This window comes from Molossus molossus, unplaced genomic scaffold (genome assembly GCF_014108415.1).
Source record: "Molossus molossus isolate mMolMol1 unplaced genomic scaffold, mMolMol1.p scaffold_m16_p_16, whole genome shotgun sequence".
Taxonomy (NCBI): Eukaryota; Metazoa; Chordata; class Mammalia; order Chiroptera; family Molossidae; genus Molossus; species Molossus molossus.
Window position 1 is genome coordinate 72,055,085 of NW_023425351.1, and position 15,937 is coordinate 72,071,021.

At 51.1% G+C, this 15,937-nt stretch overlaps 2 protein-coding genes across 7 annotated transcripts in view; one reads left to right on the forward strand and one right to left on the reverse strand.

Annotated features, from left to right (window-relative positions):
• Positions 1-893: 893 nt before the first annotated feature.
• On the forward strand, positions 894-3,282 carry CHRAC1 (chromatin accessibility complex subunit 1). 2 transcript variants are annotated; one of them, XM_036263906.1, is made up of 3 exons: positions 894-1,110; positions 2,041-2,167; positions 2,760-3,282. In XM_036263906.1, the coding sequence occupies exons 1-3, from the start codon at positions 964-966 to the stop codon at positions 2,876-2,878; spliced, it is 393 nt and encodes a 130-aa protein (XP_036119799.1). In that variant the 5' UTR covers positions 894-963; the 3' UTR covers positions 2,879-3,282. The 2 variants fall into 2 exon arrangements, with proteins under 2 accessions (XP_036119799.1, XP_036119800.1); XM_036263907.1 differs by lacking the exon at positions 2,760-3,282 and adding an exon at positions 2,267-2,751.
• A 3,956-nt stretch (positions 3,283-7,238) lies between these two features.
• AGO2 (argonaute RISC catalytic component 2) overlaps positions 7,239-15,937 on the reverse strand; it is a 381,544-nt gene continuing 372,845 nt past the window's right edge. For all 5 annotated transcript variants that reach the window (XM_036263898.1, XM_036263897.1, XM_036263900.1 and 2 more), the window contains one exon: positions 7,239-15,826. In XM_036263898.1, the coding sequence (XP_036119791.1) occupies positions 15,718-15,826 (109 nt within the window). In that variant the 3' untranslated portion in view covers positions 7,239-15,717. The remainder of the gene's footprint in view (positions 15,827-15,937) is intronic.

Below are 15,937 nucleotides of genomic sequence, written 5' to 3' on the forward strand. Positions count from 1 at the left end.
AAAGGTGTTCTGAGTGAAAGCGGAGGAGGATGCTACCCAAAGCTCAGGAAGCTGGTACTGCCCCTTGCTCGGAGCTCAGGAGCCCAGGAGCCCAGACCGGCCACTACTAGAGGGGCTACTGCTAAGTGGAAACCCAGGGAGGGTGAAGTGGCTCAAACCACCTCCGCCATGCCCTGCACTCCCCACCCTGCCGCCAGAGCCTTCACGGAAGCAATGACCTGCCAGTCTCCCTTGGAGGACCTGAGCAGAAGTAGGCTGGCTGGGGCCCTGGAAAGTGCAGTTAACTGGGACACAGATACTGCAGGGGGCTAGGACCAGCGCTGCAGAAATAACGAGCGCACCTGCTGGGGGCTGTGGCGATAAAGTGGGCTAAGGGACAGCGGCGCCAACAACCCAGGTCGTTCTGAGCTCCCCGAGAGCTCCTGCCTCAGGGCCTTTGCATCTGTGGTTCCCTCTCCCAGGCAAGCGCGTTCTCCCTGCCCGGCCTTCCTCCGGCCGCCCCGACGTCTCTGCATCCTCTTCCCGCAGGGTCCTCTCCCGGCCTCCTTCTGGAAGGCTGGCTGCGGGGAAGCGCTCCTCTGTGCTCGCAGCTGCATCCCCGTCCCAGCGGAGAAGGCACCGAATACAGAGTGGCGACCGAGGGTGAAGTCTTTCCCCGCCTCCTGGAGGCTCTCTTACCACGGTCCACCTGCTCTGGGCAGCACCACCCTCCCTCGGGGGACCGCACGCCCCACCCCTCCGTTCTGGCGCCCGTCGGCGCTCCTCCCGGCCCCTCCCCCCGGGCTCCTTCCGCGCAGCCGCGGGGGCGCGCGGGGCATCATGGGTCTTGTAGTCCGGCCCGCCGACGCACCGCCCCGGCACTACAACTCCCACGGGGCAGCGGGACGCCGCTCCCGCGCCGACCGAGTCGGCCGGCCACCTTGCGGCGGGTCCCGGCTGCCTCCGCGGGGGAGGGGCAGGAAGATGGCGGAGGTGGTCGTGGGCAGGGACAAGTGCGGGGAGCAGCGCCTCGTGTCGCTGCCCCTGTCCCGCATCCGGGTCATCATGAAGAGCTCCCCCGAGGTGTCCAGCATCAACCAGGAGGCGCTCGTGCTCACGGCCAAGGCTACGGTGAGGCGGGGGCCGCACGGGGCGGAGTGAGGTGCGGGGCGCGGGGATGGGGGCCGCCGGGAGCGGCCGCGCTCGCCGCTGGCTCCCTTTCGCGGGCTCGCGCATGCGCGCCCTTCCGCGAGCCGCCTCGCTTTCTCGCCACGCCGCGCGCGCGCGCGCCCCAGCCCCCGCGCTCCTCCCTTCGGCCCCGCCCTCCGCGCGCCGCTCCCGGCCTCCCTTGCGCCCTCCTCGCCCCGCCCACCCCGGCTGCTCCCGGCCTCCCCCGCGCGCCGCCCCGTCCTCCCTCGCGCGGGATCACCGGGGCAACGGCGCGAGGGGGCGCGGGCCTGTTGTTCCTCCTCCAGCGGCGTCGCGGAGCCCCGGGCCCCAAAGCTTTCCCCTCTCTCGCACTCGGCCTGTTCCGTGGTTTCGGGGCCCCGGCTGCCCAGACGGCCCAGTGAGGGCCCGGGCTCCGTCACGCGAAGCAGCCCGAGGGCTCAGGGCAGTTGCCTTCGACAAGTTGTTGAGCGACATCGGAAACGGGGTCCATCCTGAGCTTCCGCCTGTTGTCTGTCTGATTTATAGGGAACCGCGAAGACAAAGTATTCCGGAGCCGAGCAGAAATTTTGAATGGTCTCTTGCTCTCTCTCTTTTTTTTTTTTTTTTTTACTGTACAGCTTGGTCATTAAACATTTATGACTCATTGTTAAATGTTTTTCTTGAGTTAAAAATCTAAAATAAACTTTAGGGAAATGCCTGCTTCCCCACCAACTTTGATACGACTTGGTTTCCTTCTGACCTCATATTTCTTTTTTCCGCACCCGGTGGTTTCCTGTCATTTGAGAAACCAAGATGATGTGCAATCATCTAATCTTAATGAGATTTAAAATTTTCAGTTCTATGGCACATTTTCAAGGCACACCTTTCATCGCACCTTTTCATCTGTTGTAGGAACTCTTTGTTCAGCACCTAGCCACCTACTCCTACAGACATGGCCGTGGGAAAGAAGCCAAAGCGCTTACTTACAATGATCTGTCCAGTGCTGCAGAGGAATCAGAAACTTTTCAGTTCCTCGCAGGTACTTGGTTTTTGAAATATTCTCGTTGAAAAATGCTTAGTAATTTACAGCCTTTCTTCCCTACTTTCCCTGAAATAAACATTTTGCTGCTTTCTCTAGGTGCCAAAGTTACCCATGACCTGGCACAGTTTTGTCTGTTGAGCATGTTTGTAATGGGGCTCACCTAGAACAATAATGAGGCCAGCAACCTCCACAAGGGTGTTTGGCTGGCTGAGCCTGGCAGACCCACCCTCTCAGACTCCTCTTTGCCACTTGTCTAGTTGGCCCCAGAAACAAACTAATTGTTGTAGAACAAGCTATGTGGGCCATGGCTAAAAAGGGCTATTCTTCCCCTGGGGCCGGCCAGCCTGTCTCAGGTAAGTTGGGTGGGTTGCTCACAGGCTTACCAAAGCATAGAGAAGAGAGAAGCACATGGTTTGCAGTCAGTGAAATGGAAACAGGTCTCTAGCATTCGTCAAGAGATCATCCAGAATGGTAGTCTGATTTTGTCTTGTTTGGAACCTATTCTAGAGGTCAAAGCAGGAACTAGTACATTTTGAAATCTGCATGGTCTGCCATAAGCAACTACTAATGTTACCTTTATGTTTTTAAGATATATTACCAAAGAAGATATTAGCTAGTAAATATCTGAAAATGCTTAAGGAGAAGGATGAAGAGGATGAGGAGAAAGATGACGATGGCGAAAGTGATGATGATGAAGCAGAATCCTAAACCCAAAACAAAATGCTTTAAAAGTCAGCCCGGTGAGGATCCTCTTGGATTAGCACAACACTGTGTGACTTTAGTCTTCACTTTCCAGAGACTTCGAAGACACTGTATTCTTTTCTGGCTGAGATGGAGGACCTCATGCACCTACACCATAACGAGCCAAAAGGAAAGTTGTCAGGCCCAGTGTTGGTGGAGGCACCAAGCAAGAGCCTGTCCACCAACAACATTTCTGCTTAACTTCCATGTAAAGGTGGAGCTCAGAGAGCTTCTGAACATCAGTGATGTAGGAAAGGCCACACCCGGTTTTAGTTCTGCATGTAGTTTGTTACGTTTTGTTACACTGTGTGTAGTATGTTAGTTACATTTGCATTTTGTATTTCAGAAAAATCTGTTTGAGTATTTGTCCAAATAGTACATTTTTAACTGTAAAGACAAAAAAATTTTTTAATTAAAAGTTGTATGTATTTTTACAGTAAAATGTCCTATAAATCTAATTTTAGAATCCCCTGTTGTTCTAATGCCTTGCTTATTACCTGAGACTTTTATGAAATTTAAAAATAAGCATTTCTAGCACTATTATTCCCAGAGAAAAATTTTAAGTCAAATCATAAATCCAAGAAGAAAATTTACCTCTGCACATTTTTCTTAAAAAGCACTTAGAACATTTTGTATGTCGAAGATCTGATTTACTGTTCCTTCTTTACACCTGTAGTAGTTGTCTTACTCTCCACGAGAGAACCACATGCTCTGCGTGTTTTCACATGGAGCACCTTTTTGGCTCTTGTCATGTTAGCAAGTAGTCAGGTAGCCACTGATGTTTTCTGTCTCCCTTGTTTTTAAAGTTTCTTTTTAAGATAAATTTAAAACCCACTGGTGTGTGGGTCTGAGTTTTGACAAATGCTGAGTCATATAACTACAGCAATTAAGATACTACCATTTTATTACCTCCCCAAATTTCCTCCAGGTCCAGCTCCTTCCTGCCCTTGTACCTTGGCAGTCACTGAGCTACCCTCTGGCCCTGCAGCAGGCATCAGCACTTCCCGAGATGGGGAAAATAGTTCACGTTCCTTGGGCTACGTAATGTCTGTCACAGTCCTCAACCCTGCCGTTGTGCCCAACCAGCCAGAGATGGGACCTGAGGAATGAGTGTGGCGGTAGCGCAAGAAAACCATTTCCGGACACTGAAATTGGTTTTTGTATAGTTCTCGTGGGTCTAAAATTTTAAAAAATTCTTTTAACCACTTGAGAATGTAAAAGCCACTCCCGTCTTACAGGTCTTACACAGTAGCCCCCAGACCTGGGTGTTCTGACCGTCACACATCCGAGGCTCCCGTGTTTGCGGGCTCAGCAGCCCTCCCCACTGCTGAGCGGGCCGCGGCATGGGCACGCCAGTTCGTCCAGCCCCAGGGGGATGGAGAACTCCCTTTGGACAGCTCACAGACAGTCCTAGGAGCGTTTATGTAGAGACCAAAACCTCAGCCTGCTTGTTACCATGTATATCCTAGTATTTTCAGACATTTTTTTTTTTCCTTACTCCAACCTTCCTTTCCTTTCCCAGCACCACTCTTCCTTTTGGTACAGAGCCCAGGGAGGCCACCGGGGGTTTGAGCCACCCAGTGCATGTAACTATAGCCAGGGCAGACGGGGCTAAGGGACGCACCAGGCCGCGAGCCCCGGGTATGGCCAGGTCTGCTTCCCACACAACATGGAGCTCAGGGCTTTGCACTCGAAGGGGGCTCAACTGAATAGTTTTTTATTTCTTCCCTTCTCATGGCTGTAAAGTAGAAGCACCCAACTCATCCTAGAGACATTTGTCCTGCCATTCAATCCATTCCTGTGGCTTCCATCCCCAAACTCCCAATTCTCGGGCAGTGCCCGGCTCTGTCGAGTACACTTCAAAGAGTAGGCCCTAGGTGTCTGTCACTGACGGTGTGCTCCCATCTCGGAAGCCTGTGCAGAAGGAACTTCCCAAGTAAACATGAGTAATTGAAGACCTTTGGGAGAGGCAGCTGTAAATACAAGGAATTTTATTTTTTTGCTGACATACTATGAGGCAAAACAAAATTGACACCATACAAAATAACTTTATAAAATATCATTCACATATTATATCGGATTTACAGCATTCTTTGCATGTTAAAGGGTATGTAAGGAGGTGAAAAAACACTATGCCAAACTTTTAGTATTAGTTTATATACACACAGTAAGAAACAAAACAAATAACTGTTAGAGTTTCCATGAATTTATTGCAAAAATAGTGCAAACTACTTAACCTAGTAAGCTGTAAAACAAACTCGAAAGGACCCAGCTAAGCTTAAACACAACAGGTGCTCAGTGTCTCAGCCTTTAGCTTTTCACCAGTTTCTCTTTTGTCAAGACCACTCCCCATCCGTTCAGTTCCGGGCGAGGGCTGGGAGGAATGACGGCTGGCTCTCCAGGGACCAACCGGTCCGCTGCCTCCCGCCAGCAGTTCCTTTAGGGTCATGCTACTTACTCAATGGCGACTGTGTGAGGTCTGTATTGAAAACGTTTAAGATGCCACCATGTTTAAATCTGGCCTTAGAAACGAGTTACCCAGCCTCTTGATGGCACGGAGAAAGAATCCAGAAAGCAGCATGAACGGAAAGGATCGGGAACATGACTGTCCACTCATGGTACCCTTTTTTCAGATGTGTTTGGGTCAAGTGTTATTCTACTGGTGGGCAACCTTTGAACCAGATAGTGAAGTTAGAAATGAAGGGGGGGAAAAAAAAAGGGCCCTGTATCCCTACAAGGGTAATTTTAAAATTTCTTCCAACAGTCTATTGGGGTCCAAAAAGCATATATCTAAACAAAATAATAAGAGCAAAACAAAATGCTACATATAAAAGCTAAAGAAACAAAATGCAGCATATTCAGGTTCTTTTTCTTGAGGTACCTATATAAATTTAATCACCTGCCCCAAAGTACTCCTGTTAGGTAAAAAACAAAATGCTTCCTGGCGAGCCAATCGTAGGGCATTTATTATCATTGAGAAAGTGCAACAAGGCCCAGCCTGATACGCAGCATGCGAGGGTGACTCGCTCTTTACAAACAGCCTACGACTGACCTGGTGGGAGTTTCAAATGAAAGACATTGAACTAGAATCATCCCCTTGTTTTGAGATCCTGCAGCAAAAAGCCTCCCAAATCAACTTTCAAAGTTTTGCCACTAAGGAATGTTGGTTCTCTTGTAAAATTCAGAGATCTCTTTAAAATAGTAAAACTATATACTACAGGCAAGATCCTGAATTTTTGTTTCTTACTGGTATAAAATCAAATTCTTAAGACTCCAAAATATTGCATTACCTCCAAAGAATTAAGTTAAAAAAGATCGCCATAGTAGGAAAAGTTGAGAATTGTAAACTGCCAAATACGAAAGCAAGGAAAGTCACGGTCTCCTCTGCTTCCTCACCTGCCAGAACGCTCCCCCAGCTCCCGGGAACCAACCAGGCTGCTGCTGGAAGCCGGCCTCCCTCCCCACAGCCTCGCCGGAGGGGGCGCCCTCCTCCGTCCGTGCTCAGGAACCCCTCTACCAGGTCAGGAGAGATGACGTCAACAACAGTCCATTTGCTGCTTATGAAATAAACTTACATGCCAGACGAAGAAGGGGCCCAAATGGCGAAAAATCAACAAGAGGACACATGAGCTGTTTTGGCCGCCCCTTCATTGGCACAGAAAATGAAGTGATAGCTATAAATATGTGCATAGAAGAGTTTGGAATTTGTTTGCAAAGTGTTAAATTTTCTCTTGGACACGATTTGTCTCCTTTTCACAGAAGGCAGTTGGGATCCCAATATATGTTAGTGGTCGGCTGGGGAATCTACCAAATGCCAAGGCCAATCGGGCTTTTCTCCCCACCTGCAATATAAAATATTTAATTCATACTGATATTTTTTCCAATGCATTAGGATTCAACACAAAAGGCACAAAATAAATAAAAATATTATTAAATGAACGGAAATTATGATTTCAAGCTTCATGTGGAGTTATAGCTCACTGTTTGGTTACTTTTTCCAATTTAATTTGACAGACTTAGTAAATAGCACCCAACTGTTTAACTGAGGTAGATCCACATTGTAGAGAAAGCTGGGTCCCCTCCATTTTACGTCTGAATTTAAGATGCTTTTACAAAAACAAAAATCTATTTAATCATATGCAGAAGCAATGGCAGGTGGCACCACCTGAAGAAAGCTTAGAACATGAGCAGGTTTGCAAGTAAGATCTACGCCCAAATCATACTCTCCATCAGCCACAAATAAATCCCAGGCTGGAGGGGAAAATTCAAACATGTAAAAATAACCCTGAAAAATTCAAGACTTTCAAAACAGATCTTTTTTTTTTTGACTGACTGCCACAGAGATGCACAATGGTCTGTCTTCATCAAGCGATGGCAACAGCCTGGAGAGAGAGAGAGAGAGAGAGAGAGAGAGAGGGAGGAGAGAGAGAGAGGAAGAGAGGAGAGAGAGAGAGAGTCTTACTGAATGTCTCCCTTTGTAACGTTGAATCACAACACAGCATCTTGATCTGGACAGCTTACACTCACTCTGCCTAATATTTTTGCATACTCTGAAACTTACAAATTGAACATCTGATTAAGGCTTAATTTAAAGTGGCATCACCACCCAGCATCATGCAAGCATTGGACTTCCTCCACACACACAGAATGGCAGTGAACTAAAGACACGGACATGAAGCCTCAGAACTGTATCTAACAGGTACTATAATTTCATAATTAAGTTTACAATTCATGTAGCAAATGAGAAGGTACACAGACAGAGAGGCCAACGAATATAAATACTAGTTTATATAGGAACTGTCCATTCACAGAACAGCACGCGGCACGGTGTCTCTGCAGGCACGACACGGCCACAGGACCTGCCGCACGGGGAGGGCGGGCGGGACGCGAGTACCACCCAAAACGAGACCCTTGCAGCTGCTTAGCTTCTTAGAAAATCGTAAACTTTAAATGGTTGTAACACATTTTGATTCAAAATGTCTTCTAAAATGTCTTATTGTGGGGGGAATTAAGAGGAGGCAAGATCTACCTAGGGAACTTTTGAATTCATTTTTGGTTCTTTTTCAATTATTTTATAAAAATAAAATAAAACTAGAAAAGTTGATAAAACCCAGGGTTCAAACCCCTCAATACATATTAGGTAAGTGATCTGAAGTGTACCAGAGGTAAGAAAATTCTGGATTTAAACCCTACATTCTTTTCTTGTAGTTAATGAGTAATTAGCTATTTTGCTGCAAAGAAACTTACAATTATTCTCATAAAACTTTTTAAAAAGTAAAAACTCACTGGCCTCTACAGTTTTAAAACATGGAGTTCACACCTTCAACAACTACACTAACATTCACTATCAAACTCAGGACTCAAATTTCGATTTAGTGCTAAACTACACACTTCCAGGATTTTAGTCAGGTACATATTTGGCTTTGAAGAGGGACCCAAACTTCCAATGTGTTGCTCCCCCTGCAGCCAGCGGCGCTCAGCACGGAGGGCTGGGGTTTGGTGACGGGGGGCCAAGCAGGCCTCAGGAAGGACTTTCTATACAATTGTAGAATAAATAACATGGATTATCTCGCCCACTTAAAACCAAGAGAATCATCCCTTGACACGAAATGGTGATTTGCAATTAGACCATCAGCCAAGAAAAGCGCTCACTACCTGGCCCGAAAAAGCACGAGCTACAAGCTGCATTTTAGATGTGTCCAAATGAGTCTGTGCACAGCCCGAGGTGACCCCACAGCCAAGCAAGCAGTTTCCCGCAGGTCACAGAAGGGAACGCCAGCCTTCCAAGGCGAGGACAGCAGGCTGGACGGCACCTACAGCTGAGGGTCTCAGGCATGTCACACAGACTCATTCCCATTCCTTGGAGAAAACTCAGTTCCCCTATACTAAGTACTCGAGTGACTCTGAACAAAATCACCAGGCCAGTGCCTGGCTAAGGGATCGGTCTTGCTAAGGCCCTGCAGGTGTGGCCTTGGCCAGGGCGCAGGAGAAACCACGCAACCGGAACCTCACGTTTCCTGACACGAGACAGCACGCACGGGCTTCACAGTTTGCAGAGTTGGGAGCGGAGGAGCAGAAGCAGCGTCAAAGGCAGAAGGTGGATGACCGACGTGTGGGATGGCACAGGCTTCCTTCCCAGCGGAAACGCAGCCCCAACATGATTGAGAGGACACTGGGACCAGACGATAAAGGCACAGAGGCTGAGACGGGGTCTTCTGGAACATGCTGTCTGGTCCTAATGGGGACCAGAGGGGCCGCCCTCTCCCACCCTCCAGGGTGTTCCCACAGTCCCCCACACGGGCCCGGTGGCGCGGCTGTCCTTGGGACCAGCTCATGGAGTGAGGACCTGAAGATTCAGAAGGTGCTGAGTGAGGAGGCCTCGACATCTAGTTCCTGGAGTCACTTGGGGGGAAGAGTCAGTATTTGGTGTTTTAGCTTTAACTCTGCTTAAATCCAAGGGGGCTGGAAACAGAAGTGATTCAGCCCCTACACCCCCAGGGAAGGGGGTGGGGTGAGATGAGGACTCCCCCTTTGGTCATACCACCCAAGGGCATTTAAGGATCTCATACATCTGAAACTTTTCACTCAACCAATAAGAGAGTAAAGTGTTAACAAAAGCACCAGTGATCTTCCGTTCTCTTATTTTCAACCATCTCTCAGGAACGCAAGTGTGGTGGGGGCTGCCTCTGGGTTCCAGAGATGTGGGTACAAAAGGCCAATGGGCGATGGAGCCCAGTTCTTCGGGCCCGCTGCCAGATCGAGCGGGGGCCACTGTGCAGGGTCCCCTGAATCACCCCGTGTGGGATTCTGGCTGAAAGTGAGACCAACCCAAAGGTCAGCAGACATGTGGGCACTCTCCCTGACATCCAACTTCTCAGGGTAGACAGTGTGACCCCGAGAGACCAGCGGACCCCAGCTGTCAGAGTTAAAGCACAGCACGCAGCATGCAGAGCATCGCCATCCAAACCACAAGGCGGAGGGCCACGTCTGTCACGTCTGCCACGTCAGGGTGCGCGCGAGTCTCTCTGGCCCAAAGCCAACGAGCGTCCAGGAGCAGAGCAGAGCCCCCCCGCCCCACATGCGATCGCCCGCCTGTGCCTCCCAAACTTAAGAGCAAGTGGAGGGACACAATGCCAACCTTCTGAGGACATGAGAACATAGGAACCCAAACAAGACATAAGGGGGTGACGCCTGGCCCACAGCAGTGTGTGGGCAGGAGACACTTCGGACAGCAGAGGGACCATTCACAAAGGGGCACTGAGTCCTGACCAACACCCAGGGCGTGGGAAGTCCTGCCCTCGTCACAGCCGTGGACCCTGTGTTCCTTCCGCACAGGGGCCGTGGACTTGAACAGAATGTCCTGCTTGCAAACCTCAGATCGGTTTCCAGGAGGGAGTGACGGGAACGCAGGCTGCCGACCCCAGGTCAGTCCGCCTGCACTGCTCGAACCAGAAGGCGTGACCTCCGGGCCGGTGTGGAAGCACCTTGGTGAGTCACAGAGCGGGCACAGAGGGAGCAGGGAGCAGAGGGGGCCATTTCTGACCCGTTTGTGAGAAAGAAGAGAAAGTGCCTCCTCCAAGGCGCAGGTCGTGAGAGCCACGGGTCACGGTGGCACGCACATCTGCCGCACTGCACAGAGATGTTCACAACTCGGTTTATTCGGGCGACATTTTGGCCATTTCAGTGTGGACAGCTACGCGTAAGAGCAGACATGAATCTACTGAGAATTCAGAGGTAGCCTTTATCTGCATTTACTTTTTTTAAACTGAAAGGTATTTAGAAACCACCTTCTGTAGTGATTTGGCTAAGCCAATACATTCACCGTAGACAGTAACATGGCAAAACATTTCCAGAAAAGCATCACGAGGGCCCTGTGGCATCGGCGTGAGTCACACGCACCCGGTGACTGAATGGGCTGACGCCTCTGTGTGCCTGACCCGGGCGGCCCGGCCGCAGACAACCACACACAAACCTAGCGGACATCACAGGCAGCAAAGAACACACTGGGCCGAGGGGCTCTCCCCAGAGGACGGTTGTGACGTGACAGTGCCGCGTGGCTTCAAAGCCATGGCGACCCCGGCAGGTGGGCCACACGCGTGCTTGCCACCCGCACATCAAGTGCTGGGCGGAACCAGGAGGAAATGCTTTTGGGAGTCATGGCAAATAACAAGAAACTAAACCACAAAACGTGTCTAAAGGATTTACAATTAATCCTCTTAAAATTAAGTCTTCAGACCTCAGGGGAGCTCACTCCCCTTTCACTAGATTGCAGACGGCCTTTTAGAAAAACGGGCAAAGGGGAACGTTTCCTTCATGAGGGGTCGACAGGCACGCGGCGGAAGAACAGAAGCCAGCCCACGACTCCAGCCCACGACACTGGAGAACGCGGCAGCGTCGCAAACACAAAGTAGCGGGGTTCCTGTCACTTCTGCTACCCTAAGTCTATCTACAGTCATCACAGACGAGTACAGCAGACGCAAGGTGGGGCATAATTAGAAAAGGAAGTTGTCAAAATCAGTGCAATTATTTTGAGCTGAAAATTTTCCTTACAAAAGAGTCTCCATGTGTGTGTAACGTGGACAGTCACACGTGCATGGCCTCTACACTGACCAGCGGCACAGCAGGGAAGCGGCTGGGTGGCAGCCGGAGAGGACAGTCTGTCACTTCGGGGGAAAGGTTTAAAATATAAATAAGAGAGTTGCGTTCCGAGAGTGAGGCGCACGAACACTGAGGACGTTCCTCTATTGTACATTCCTTTTCTCGTGAGCGTGAGAGATGAGTCAGAGAGGTCACAGGGAAATGTCTATGGCTTGTCCGGGCCACTGGGATTGTCCACTGTCTGGTTATGTCAACTTCTAGAGTTCCTCCTAATAGAACTGCCTCTGGTGTAGGAAAATGCCCATGAAAATCCTTTTAACTGTCCAACAGCTCAAAGTCCCACTGAAGAGCCACCCAGATACAAATGGCCACGCGCTTCCATGACACAGGGCAGAGGCGCCGCCGTGGCCCACGGGGCCTTCTGGGGACAGCCTGGGGTCCCGTCGCAAGACGCTTAGCTGCTCCACCCTTCACATATTGCATCAAATATATAATTTGACTGAGAAAATGCAAAAAGAAAATTTAAATCACCCCACAGATCAATGTAAAATTACACTGCTGCATATATAAGCAAAACAATTCATCCAAAAAAATTCCATTTGCGGCGTTCAAAAATAAATCATCCGGCAGACCTGAAGGTAGACGTCAGGCGACTTATAAAAGCTGGGAAACAGCCAGTACCCTGTCCATCAGGTACCATGTGCACTGGAATATCCACATTGGCCAAATCAAACCAGAGTAGAAAGGCAAAAATAAATAGCAACGTTTGCATCGACGACAGTAAACACAACATACAATACAGCATCAAAAAGCCCCCTCCCACCCTGCTGGAGGAGGAAACCCCTTTCTAGCCAGCCCTCCAGCCGGGGCCAGAGTCCGGAGCAGCGTGGATCTGGCCAACCTCGAACAGCATGAAGTCCCTCGGTTTCCAACAGCGTCCCCCCGGCCCACTGCCAAGGTCCGGGGTCGTCTGTGGGTCGAGAGTGCGCACACATTCACTGGAGGGAGCATGAGAACACCACCAAGAAGCAATACACTCTCGACAAGAAAAGGCAGACCCTACCGTATAGTACCCAGCGAGTCAAGTGTGTGTGTGTGTGTGTGTGTGTGTGTGTGTGCTTGCTTCTCAAAACAGAAAACCTAAACCCAAACCAAAACAAAGCCTTTCTTTCGGAAATCACAGGCATGCCCAGTCTTACTGAATTTATCTGGACTAGGGAGACCAGAGCTTATTGTACACAAATAGCAGGGTGAGGTCCCAGCGGCACCAAAGTCTCTTCTGCAAAATGGCGACCGGGACGGGTGCCCTGGGTTCTTCAGGGGGGCTTGTCCACTGCGACAGACAGTGGCGAAGGGGTGGGAATACACTGATTTTTCTCAAAGTGGCTGTTTTGAAATATGCTACGAAGAGTATCAATGTGAGAATCGAATTGGGAGACGCTCTTCTACAGAGATGAGGGAAATCCCAGCTTTTCTCTGACATTTTCACATTCAGTTCGCTTCGAGCAAGGCACACCTTACTACCAGTGGGCTGGGGCGCCCCCTCGGCCTGGCCCGAGGTAGCCCCGGGTCAGAGGACGGCAAGGGCCCCTCTGGCTCCCAAGCGAACGGGGCTTGGGCTGACCCTCCCGCACCGGGAGGTCTCACACGGTCTCGGAACTCAGAACGCAGCCTAACAATGGGGCCTGGCAGAAGCTGGGGAAACGGTCTACCTGAGCGCGCACCCACCGCCACGCCCTCTGAACCCCCAAACGAGGGCAGGGTGTGCAGCCGGCGAGACAGGCCGCCTGGTGATCCTTTAGTGTGAAAAGTTCTATGAAACAAGCACAGGGCCATGAAAAGCACCCTTCTCAAAGCACTTTGGCCCACTGAAAATCAACTCTGCCTTCAAAGTAAGTTTTTTAAAAAAGTAGGTGTAATTTTCTGCCAGCCTGTGATCTTCCCGAGGTTTTGGCCTAGAACATGGTCGCCGAGGAGCCCTGCCCGCTGGGCCTCCGTGTTTGTGGGAGCCCCTCCGGGAAGCTCTGCACCGGGGGCCTCAGACGCAGGCAGCCCCGGCCATGAGGTTCGCAGCCAGGCCTGGGAGTCTGATTTTAACCAGGCACCCCGCCCACGAGATCCCCTTGCACATGTTAGAAACGCACCTTTGAGACAAACAGGTTTAGATGACCCTAAAAATGGCTGAAAACCGACCCAATTTAAGAGTGTATTAGTGAAGATTCCCCCCTCAGCTTGAAGGCTCCCAGAAAGTAAGCCAAGAGTGGGCTGGTGTCCTGACGTGGAGAAAGTGCCACTTGCCAACGGAGCGACAGGGACCTGCGACATCTCTCAGAGCAGAGGCTTCTGTCACTGAGAGACAGAGACACAGCGAGGAGGGACTAATGCCATTAATAAGACACCCACATGCACACACTTCCACACGCACGCACCACTCTGAGCAGACAGCTTCACAAATAATATGCATCCTTCTGTCACCACCACCGAGACGCAGGCGAGGGTCCGCGAGAGCCCAGAGCAGAGACCGGGAGGCAGGCGGGCGCCCGCTCCAGCGGAGGCTCCCCTGTCAGGACCAGAGGTAAGTGTCAGCCGGGTGGGGGTGTCAGCAGGGACAGGAAACCTAGAGCACAAAGCAGCACGGGGGAAGAAGGCTCGTCTCCTTCCTCGAGTCTCTACGACGAACGTGGACTTGACTCTCGGTAAATCTGCCTACAGGACAAAGAGCCCACTCAGCACAAACAGAGCTGTCAGCGGTCACCCCTTCCAAGCTGTCCATGGCATCACTCCGAGTGCAACGGTTTCTGGGTTGGCAACCCCACGTCTGGGCCCAGAAGGCAGATCCCAGCAGGAGGGTCTGGCCCTTCCAAAGGCGTCCATCCACCATCCTGTGGGGGGCAGGGCTCGGCTGCTGACTGCCGCACGGGGCCCCCACTGCAGGCTCCCGCGTTCAGTGTCAGGTCCTGTGGGGTCGCCACAGGACCCCGCATGGCGAGGCGGGCCCGCCAACACACGGACGTGCTCCCAGGACCGGAAGAATGCGTACATTCCATTTGTGCTTAATCGGCTGAGCAACACATGGGATGGAGGGGCAGGGAGGGTGGCGCGTGACCACTGTGAGCGCACCCGGTCCCCTGGGGGGCGGGCCGCGGGCACAGGGGGTGCAGTGCATCCCCCTGTACTTGAGCACTGAGACCCACAAGAGCGGCCCAGTGTCCAGGCCTTGAAACACTGCAGATCACAAGAAGCACCCCGTAGTCAATAGAACAAAAAGCAGCATCTAGCTATCACATGAATACTGCAAACCAGGTATATAATTCTCTTCTCTTACATTAAAGACATAACAGTGAAAAAGGATTGTACTGTACTTATCACCACAGACCCGTATTCTTTAGAAACTTTGGAAAATAAATGTCACAGTCCTATAGGACAAATCTTACGATTAGACTGTCGGCATATTGTCTTTTTTCTTTTTTTTTTTTAAATAAATTTTTATTAAAATGGCACTTGCTGCCAATCTCTCTGGACCTAGAAGTGTTGTAAACGCACATGGCCTCTGCCGCCACCGCTGCCCCTCCCCCGCGGTGGGAAAGGCTGGCCGTGGACGCGACGCCCGAGGGCACCCGGAGGCGCCTGCCCGGGGGTCCTGACGCGCTTGCGGAGCCACATCAGGACTCGGGCGTCGCTGCGGCAGACTCAGCGACAGCAGAATGGTCAAGGCTTTAAAACCACAACCTCATCGTGTTGCTCTGGCTCTCAGAGAGCAGTCACAGCTAGTTTGAGCCCATCGATCTCATCTAGAATCATGTGTTAAAAACAAGTGAATCGAATGACCAAATAAATTAAAAATGTTTTAAAGCCCTGAGTTCATAGACTGCTTTTAGGAGATTTTTTAAGGAACACGGGACTCTAGTTTAACAAGCAGCTCATAGATTTTGGCAAACCATATTTCCTATGATAATGGGGTCTCATACAGGTCTGCAGTTCAAAATCCAAGTTTGAAATCCAGGACGGAAGGCATTCTGGGAAGTGGGGCATCTGCTGAGCCAGCGCCGTCTCCTGGTGGGCGCTGGCTGCCTCGGGAGGGCTGGCGTCTGTTGGTCTGGGTGTCTCCTGGTGGGCGCTGGCTGCCACGGGAGGGCTGGCGTCTGTTGGTCTGAGTGTCGCTGGTCTCGTGTGAATCCCACTCGGCACACAATCGTAAACACAACACGTCAAGCAAAGTACATGGTGCGCAGTGTGTCCTGGTGGACCTGGACCGCCTTGGCCAGCGCCTGATGGTCGCGTCCGTTACTCTGCCCGGAGGTATGGCTTCCTTCAGCACTGCGGGGACAGGGACACAGAGGGCGCAGCCTTGAATGCAGCACGGGGCAGCACCCTGACAGCTAAGCCAGGGCCACATGCTGGCCCTGCTGACACTGGCGTTTGGGCTTC

Excerpts from the sequence above, each read along its gene's own strand:
- CHRAC1 (XM_036263906.1), top strand. The coding sequence starts at position 964 with ATGGCGGAGGTGGTCGTGGGCAGGGACAAGTGCGGGGAGCAGCGCCTC. Across the intron at positions 1,111-2,040 it reads TGCTCACGGCCAAGGCTACG|GAACTCTTTGTTCAGCACCT; the intron begins GTGAGGCGGGGG and ends CATCTGTTGTAG. Across the intron at positions 2,168-2,759 it reads AACTTTTCAGTTCCTCGCAG|ATATATTACCAAAGAAGATA; the intron begins GTACTTGGTTTT and ends TATGTTTTTAAG.